Source organism: Poecilia formosa, unplaced genomic scaffold, assembly GCF_000485575.1.
Source record: "Poecilia formosa unplaced genomic scaffold, Poecilia_formosa-5.1.2 Scaffold54, whole genome shotgun sequence".
NCBI classification, from domain to species: Eukaryota; Metazoa; Chordata; class Actinopteri; order Cyprinodontiformes; family Poeciliidae; genus Poecilia; species Poecilia formosa.
This window is the reverse complement of record NW_006799993.1, coordinates 2,476,626-2,485,525: the sequence shown is the minus strand read 5'-3', so window position 1 is coordinate 2,485,525 and position 8,900 is coordinate 2,476,626. Positions and strand designations below refer to the sequence as shown.

The 8,900-nt window shown below is 37.1% G+C and overlaps 1 protein-coding gene across 1 annotated transcript in view; it reads left to right on the top strand.

Annotated features, from left to right (window-relative positions):
- The window catches only part of LOC103138811 (coiled-coil domain-containing protein 85C-A-like), an 18,119-nt gene that overhangs the window by 6,736 nt on the left and 2,483 nt on the right, over positions 1–8,900 (top strand). Inside the window, exons 2-4 of the mRNA XM_016672031.1 lie at positions 6,501–6,571; positions 8,306–8,398; positions 8,466–8,564. Of these exons, the coding sequence (XP_016527517.1) occupies positions 6,501–6,571; positions 8,306–8,398; positions 8,466–8,564 (263 nt within the window). The remainder of the gene's footprint in view (positions 1–6,500; positions 6,572–8,305; positions 8,399–8,465; positions 8,565–8,900) is intronic.

The window sequence follows — 8,900 nt, the reverse complement described above, 5'->3', positions numbered from 1 at the left end:
CGCAATTTAGTTCTAATTCAGTTGAAAAAACATAGATATTTTTATAAACCACTATAACTTTCATCCTTATTTTAAACTAATACAACCCAGATAAAGTCATTGGTTCTCTTTCCTTCCTTTAAGACAAAAGTTAGAGATGAAGCTGAGAATATAAATTCTTAAAATCACTGCAGACTTATTAATCCTTTATCAGTCGTCCTGCTGTAGAAGTAGCTTCACCCTGATCAGTGCTCTGAACCAGTGCTTCTTTCTTTCCCAGTGATGTGGTGGTATTTTTCCCAGTTGGCCTCATTCCCGACACATTTGTGCTCCCTGTGCCATCTGTCTCACTGCATTATGTGGCAGACAATGGAGGGGGGGTGTCGCTCTTCAAAGACGGGCTGTGCAGAGCTTCCCATAACCTCCCCCCCTTCCCAATCCGCTCTGTCCCATCCTCTGTGGGATGGCCAGGGTCAGAGGTTGAGCCTCAGATTTTATGGGGGCCCCACCTCAGCTGACGTCTGTTTTATCAGTTCAGATGCAGAGCGGTGAACTAACAGGCCCAGAACCGCACATAAACCGTGGTTAAACTGGGTTTTATGGGGGGTTGTCTGGTGAGGTCAGGGTGAAGGAGTGCAGCTTGAGAACGGTTAGAGAAATATCTCAAAATGGAAATCCTGCAAACTCAGTGGAGTTCCTATAAAGAGTTCCAGTAAAACAACCTTTTAATTTGTTGTAAGAGAAAACAGAGTCGTTTGCAAACACAAACATCCGAGGGAATACCAAGTCACGTCAAGTTTATTTGTATAGACACGTCGCATGTTATTGTTTACATCCGGAAATTTCACACATTCTCACAACGCTGGAGGGCAGAAAGACTCTTCTTCTACCTGCCATCTGTAGCTGTGCTGCCAAAGTAGAATAATTCTGTCAGCAAAATGAAACCTGAATATGTAGGTATTATTGATTTAATGCAGCAAAGGGAAAATAACATAGAAAAACCATTGAAGAACAACTCAAAACCACTTGTATACTTACTATATATACAGACCCGTTACCATAGCAACTGGCTGACAACAGCTCCACTACTGTATCAGGATTCAATGCAAAAAAACAAAACAAAAAAAAAAAAACATGCAAACATTTCTCACACAAAAAACAGAACATTCAGTCCATTACAGTTTTATGTTTTCAGGTTGATGTTTAGTTTGTGATGATTAGTAAGCGATCGTCTGAACACAGCGGTGATTTATTTTATTAGCTAATTTAATTTATGTTATGGTTGTCATAGTCAGGCTAGCGTAACTGACCTACTTCCCTCTCCCTTGCTATTTTTTTCTTTGACCTTGTTAGTTAACTGTTGTGTTAACAATTATTAGCAAAGCACTGTCCCATTTTCTTTTATACATCATGCGTACATTTAAAATTTAGCATGTTATATAGACAGCTTGACAGCTAAAGCCAATGCTAGTCGTTGTTAGCGAACAGGTTTTTCCCCTCCATTAGGGAGATGGAGGGCAGGATCTTGAGTGCGTGATGTCACGTTGCAGCAAGGCAGTTCTAAGTGTTTCACACCATAAACTCATAAAAAGGTGTTAGCCAATTATGAAACAAGGAAGAAATATTACATTTTTTAAAAATATACATCTGATATGTTGGGTGATGATCGTCTGTCCCCCATTTTTGTCATCTCTTTTGAGCCAGGCATGACAAATGGGGGCTCGTCTGGGATTTGAACCCATGACCTCTTGCGGGTCTTTGCAGTTCACTCTGCAGAAGCACAAAACCTTACCAAATATTTCTAGTGCAGATGTCTTGGTGCACTTGCAATAAGACAAAAAAATAACTTGCAAGTAACTTTGTAGCAATATAAAGGAACTTGTTTTAAGTCAATAATTTACAAATATTAAAAAAAGAACCAGTTCCACTTGCAGATTTTTTTTTTTTACTTATAACATTTATTATAAAACAAGTGGTAAACAGTGAAGTAGAATCTGCAGGTTGATCAGCTCCAATATGAAACTTTTCTGATGCTTCTGTGTGTTTCACATAGAAATATCTATTGTTTCGCAGTGATCATGAGTTTAGGAAAAACAAGTTTGACTATTTTTGCCAACCCAATTGCTTACATTTAAGAGAGGAAATCGTTCCAAAAGAACATTATTCACTTTAAGAAATTCTCTAACAAGCATTGACAGATTTCTAAATAAACCGTTTCTCCTTTTAATTGATCTCCAATTGGTTTTGACAACCTCAAGAACTAAATCGGTTGAATTTCATCTCATGAAGTTCTTCTGCAGCAACCTTTACATATGCAAATTGTAAACGTTCCAAGTGGCCCGTATCAGTACCTCGATAGATGCAGCGTTCGAAGTAAGCTGGTGCCAGTTTAACCAGTTCAAACATGTTTGCAGGCTGTGGCACTACTCCACTTTTTCAGCTTTTAAACTCCAGCTAATCCTTCCTTTAAACCAATAATCTTTTTCCACTGAATATCGCTCTTATTGTCAAGCACTGTTGACTTTTATGTTTTTTTAATCGCGTGGTTTTCTTTGGAGAGAGACCTCATGACTTGTCTGAAACTCAGACTCACAGGGACTTCATTCTTTTGCTTCATGGTTCTTTTTATTTGCTAAAAGTTGGCCGTAAAACAATGCACACTGTTCATGAGGAAAGATGATGCACAAATAAACGGTTCCCAAGAGTTTTTAAAGAAAACTTGAAATTCCCAGTTTGTGTTTATGAAGTTGAGTAAAGACTGAACAATAACAAATCAATAGTTCAGTCCAGGTTTGACTTTAAGCACTCTTCAAGCACTTTTTTTTTTTTGCCAAAAAGTAAGCATTCTAATATTTGTAAGTATATTTTTAATCACAAATGCTTAGATTAAATCTCTGTTCAGAGAAGAATAATGTTGTCCAGCTTTGATAAGTGTAAGTATTTTAGATTTTGTTCTCGAAGTGTTTAAGTAGTATGTATGTTATTTAAAACTGGCCCCTTATGTCAGCTACAAATCAGATGCCAACTTCACAATTATGTCCACAGACTAAAACAAAACAATGAAATTATGATTTTATTTTGTTTTCACCAACATAATGCAGCTTTCATGTAACATAAATTGCATTTTAAGACTATAATTTAGTAAATATTTTAGTTTAGGTCTGACAAATATAAATATGTTAGATTTTGAGCTAAAATGGGGGAATCCAACTACTGATCTGCTGAGCCAACACAATTTAAAAGGTTAAAGGTTAAAGTTTAATGCTACTTTAACCAGAGGAAGACACACTGACTGAACTGGATAGATGCTTTAGACCAGTGGTTCCCAAACTTTTTCTCCTGCCCCCCAGGGGTTTCCAAACTATTTCTGCCCCCCCACCCCCCTAACGGCTTACAAATAGCTGTCTGGTTGACCGATGTGTGTGAGCGAAGGGGGTGGATTCTTAGAGACTCCCTGTTATACTCAGCCCCGGCTCCAGACGAACAAGGGGGGAATCCACTTTTTTGGGGGGTAAAATGAATCGTAGTTGAACATAGACAACAACACCAGTAGCCTACAAGCTACTTGTTAACAAGCTTAAGGTGCTGTATTGATATTAGCTAGTCATCTTGTAGCTAACTTTACCTGCATCCAGCAGCTTTACTCAACTCAGTCGGTTAGTTTGGGGGAAAAACTGTGAAAAGTTACTTGCGTTTTGCTGGTTTGCTGCCATAACACACCTGCGTAGCTCTGCACAGAAGCAGCAGGTCTCCTCTGCGCACAGGTGTAAACCCAGCGCGAGCGTCGGAGCGCTCATGTTGCGTTTAAAGGCGGCTCGGAAAAACAGGTTACCACATGTTAACGGATTAAACAGTTTTAACTGCTGATAAAAGTGACAGAGGACACAGATATGGGAAGTGTGGAAGACCCGACTGTATCAAATTGACATAGGAGTAACAGAGAGTTGGCCATGCTAATGTAAAAACCCAGCGCATACAGCGTTCATGGTTTTTTTTTGTTTTTTTTTTTCATCCAGACTGCTTCCCGCGCACACGCCCCACAGTTTGGGAACCTGTGCTTTAGACCAATTTATTCTACATTGGAGCACACAAACATGTTGCACTGAAATTCTGCAAAAAACAAACAAAATTGGTGCACGTCTAATTAAAACTGCAGAAACAATCCTTACTCTAATGTTTGCTTTAAGATGGTGAACAACCGAAAGTACTAGGTTTTGGTCATCTGCACAAAATCAACTGCTTTGTAACCAACAAGAGTAAAATACAGGATATGTGTGCATTTAAAAGTACTTACGGTCTGAAAACTAGTGGCTCTAATAAAGTACCCTGTGGATTTCCGTGACAAAGTTTTTGTGCTTTAAATATGTAGCTCTGACCTCAATTAGTCTCCAACTTAAAATGTTTTTCAAACCGATTAGAAACATTAAAATCTTTCCTTCCTGAGGAAGAGAATCTACAATAAGTTGAATACTTTATCCAAGACTTGATGTGTAAAACCTGTAAAAACTCATCCGAAAACACCCAGAGATTTAATTAAACCTGAGAAAAAATGGTCTCTCATTGGTACTTCAATGTCGACCATGTTACAGTGTCTTCATGTGGAGACTCATTGGCACTACGACAGGAAGGTTAACTGGATCTGTGCTGACCGTCTGTAATTAAAGGATGCCCTCTGTTTTATTTTGTCAGCACAGTCTGCTCTTGTGTTTGTGTGTGAGTTCAGCAGTTTATCTGCAGCGGTGACTTTCACTTCTTCTGCCAGGACGTTACTTTTCTGGACACAAATCAACAACCTGAAGACAATACGGGTTAAACAGTCTGCTCGTTGGACCTGAAGCGGTTCTGCTTGTAGGAGTTAATTGAAACCTTACCAGAGGAACGTTGTGAGTGTTTTGTTGCAGCGAGCGCTGTGCTTCATTTCCCTCCTGTCACGCCAGATAAAAATAGATTTATGAAAGTCTGTTTACACGGCAAGAATGTCAAACTGTGGCATCAAGTTACGCAGAGAGGGTGTGGAGCCATGTTGTGTTTTCCCCCAATAAATCTGACACGATTTTATTCAGAACAGCTTAAAGTTATTTCTGAATAAAGTTGGTCAGAACAGGCTGTGGTTAAAACTAAGGTTGACATTTTCAATTCCTTGTAAAGTTGCATTAAAATAATGGAGAGATGGGAAAAAGAAAACATTTTGTCTTGTTACAACTGCAACTCCTGCAACATTTAATACAAATGAGTTAAATACAAATGCATGCCACACTTTTCAGGTTTTCAGGTAAAAAGTTGAAAAAGACGTATTTTTTTAAAAATTCTCTTTCACAATTATGCCCTACTTTGTGTTGATATGTCACCTAAAATATGGTTGTAGCTTGACAAAGTGTGAATCTGGGTATAAATAATTTGGATGATTGAATAAAAGCCCCTTGCTCCCAGTCAGGAAACACTCAGGAAACTCAGAGGAGACCATTAGATCCTTAATGGTCCCTGAAGATGCTGGAAATGTTGTCATTTTTAATCTCTTGACTCAGTATAATGGGGTCTTTAGGAGTAAATGTAAACATGTCTTTAAATCAAAATCCTGTAAATAATGTCAATGTTCTCTAAGGTTTTAAAACAAGTATTACACAATAGGTTTCTTATCTAAATATACATTTTTATCAAAACTAACTGTGTTTGAAAATATCCTACAATGTACTGTGTAATAATTTAAAGTTCTTTGTGTCAGTATTTTCAGTCAAATTAGGTGAGTTTTAATTTCTTGACTTAATCTCTCAGGTCAAACCTGCAGAAACTCATCCTGGAATATCTGAAGTTGTAATTATGTTTGACAGGAAAGTATCTGTGTGAGGTATATAAGCTAACAACATGCCAGTCACCTGCAGAGAGCTGCGCCCTGCAGCAATAGCATCACACGTGGTGGCAAATCAAAAACATCGGCTTGGATTCTACTGTTCACTGCAGGACGAAACAAAAATAAAAACCTGTTGAAATTTATCACAGTTAGTGCTTTTACTGCAGGTGAAAGTTCATGACAGAACAGGTTTCATTCGCTCGTTCGCTGCCAAACTGTCAGTCGACCTTTTGTGCCAGAAATTCCTCCCCGTTAACGGAAACGTGCTTTGAAATCAGCACGTGCGTTCGAACGCCGGGGTTGGGTCTCGCTAGATACTGGGATTTCACGACCGGATTAGTCGGCTTAACTGGAATCACTTTTGAAAAAAAATCAAGAATGTGGTTCTCGGCTGTAGGTGCTGATTAATTTACATGGGTTAGTACATCTAGAAAGCATGTATTATGAGAAGAAGCGCAAAAAGATCTTATTTTTGAGCTTAAAAATCAGATTTGTTGGGGTTTTTTTGCTGACATTTTTAAACTGAGATTATTTATTGCTTGTACAGAAACAGTTTTCTCAAGAACAAGGACAATTTATTAAAATTAGAATGTCGTTTCTTTAGGAATTTACACCAAACTGTCAGTGAAACTTTAATTAATATAGTATTTCTGTTTTTTTGTATATATATCAGAGTGCTACATCAGAGAGCTAGAAAACAAGGTGAGGATCCTGGAAGATGAAAAGAAACTGCTTACAATGCAGGTAACTTACACTTTTATTCCTGTCTTCACTTTATTTGACATTTGTTTGCTGCAGGCCCCTTACACCGGTTTTTAATTACAGCGTTTTGTGTCAGTGACTCTGAGATGCAACATGTCAGGACTTGTGTTGTCTTTGCAGACGTTACTCATAATGTCAAATTCATCAACATCAGTTACTTTTTAAACAATGCAGCACTTCTTATTGATGTACAATAACGCTGGTTTGGTTTTTAAGAGGCCACGTTACATTCTTTACAGTGTATTTGAGTTTTATTACAAGAATTTCAACACATGGAGAAATTACTTCTATCTCTACTGCAAAAACAAAAAATCTTACCAAATAGTTTTAGTACCAATATCTCTAAAAATGAGACAAAACTAACTTGCAAGTAACTTTTCACCAAGCTATTGTTTTAAGTTAATAATTCCTTTCCATTGATGAAATAGTCCTAGTTCCACTATAACATGACATGATAAGATATGATCGACCAATGGTAATAGTACTTTTTCATCAATATAAAGAAATTGTTAGCTCAAGCAAGCCCCTATATCTTGCTGAAAAGTTACTTATAAGTTAGTTTTGTCTTTTTTCAAGTGTACTAAGATATTTGCCTGAGAAACTAAACAAAAATACTTAGTAAGATTTTGTGTTTTTGTCGTGCAATTCAATAATCCAACAGAAATAGATTCAATGTTGTTTTAATTTTGTCATGAACATAAAGTGTTGTTTTGCTTGGTATTCTTCTCCTTTATGTTTAATACAAACATGATTGTGTTTAAAACATTTATTTTTTGGTGCTGCTGTTCTCAGTTTTGGTCTGGGACTGAGCAACACCTCAGGCTTTGGTCTGATTTGTATTGGAGAACGCCATGACCTATTGATGAGCCCAATCAGAGCAGCTGACTCTTGCCAGTAAAAGCAAACGCTGCAGCTCTCCTGTTACAAACGGCTTCACCAGCCTCCTTTTCTTTATATAGTTTGATTTATTTTACCTGTAAATCCTGAAACATATGAATAAAACCCATGAAATAAAACATAGGCTTTGGATAAAGCTGTAGTGTTTTTTACACGTTTGTTAAATTGTTACTATGTTGTGACAGAATTCACCCTTTGCAATTATTTCACTTAATTAACCGACATGATGGACAATAGTATTGAATGGAGTGACTGCGATTGTTTACTGAAGTTTTTTGGCTTTACACCTAGTTTGTCCTCATAGACGGTGGTATTTATAAAAGTTGGAAATAGTTAGTTTAGAAACCGATCCATACATTCTCCCTCCTGACTTGTTTGTCGGTCTGGTCAGATCTGCCTGAATTTACGCCACATGATTCATGCGACCATGTTATAAACGGCATTTCTACAGAAGAGTATTTGTGAACCTGCACTGAAAGCCTGTCCCAAATTTATTTGGTAGATTTGAGTTTAACAACTAGATTTGCCATAAACAATTTAAACAATTCAGATTTGGAAATTCTGCAGTCAGAATTTTGAGAAAAAAGTAAAGTTGGAATTCTGAGAAAAAGGTCGGAATTCTGCAAAAAAAGTTGGAATTCTTTGAAAAAGTCAGAATTCTAGGAAAAAAGTCAGAATTCTTAGGGAAAACCTCAGAATTCTGAAAATTTTTTTGTAATTTGGAGGAAAGAAATCAGAATGTCTTCATGCTAAGAAAAAAAGTCATAATTCTGAGAAAAAGTCAGAATTTTGACGGTTTTTAATCTTCGTTCTCATCAGAACCATCCTCGGACTCCCAGTGGTGAACTGTCCCCCAGGGGGTTCTACCTGCCTCTGGCACAGAAACCCGAAGCTGTAGTCCATGCCATGAAGGTAAACTCTGAACACTGTGTGGTAAGAAATGTTTTATTATTCTGTAATTGACTCTAAGTGTGTGTAGGTGCTGGAGGTCCATGAGAAGCTGGACAGCCAGAACTCGAGGGAATACGATGAAGACCTCAACGATAAGGAGAAAGCCATCGTCAGAGAGATGTGCAACGTAAGTTTCATTCTGGTTTCAGTGTTTCTCCTAAATACTTCCAGAGTTGGGTTGTAACTGAGTGACATTTACTTTGGCAACTTTTAAAAAAATGTATTTTTAGGAGTATTTTTACTACTGTCGGGAGTAATTTTATTATGAAGTATCATTATGAAGTATTTTTTTGCGTAATTTTGTAATTACATGTTACTTATATTATTTTCATTTTAATCCTTAAAATACCAAAATTTCAACATAACTTTACATTTTGGTCCATCTGATAATATAATTTTTATGTATTAAATGGTTGCTGTTTTGACCAGTTAATACTCGAGTAAACTTTTTACCATATATATA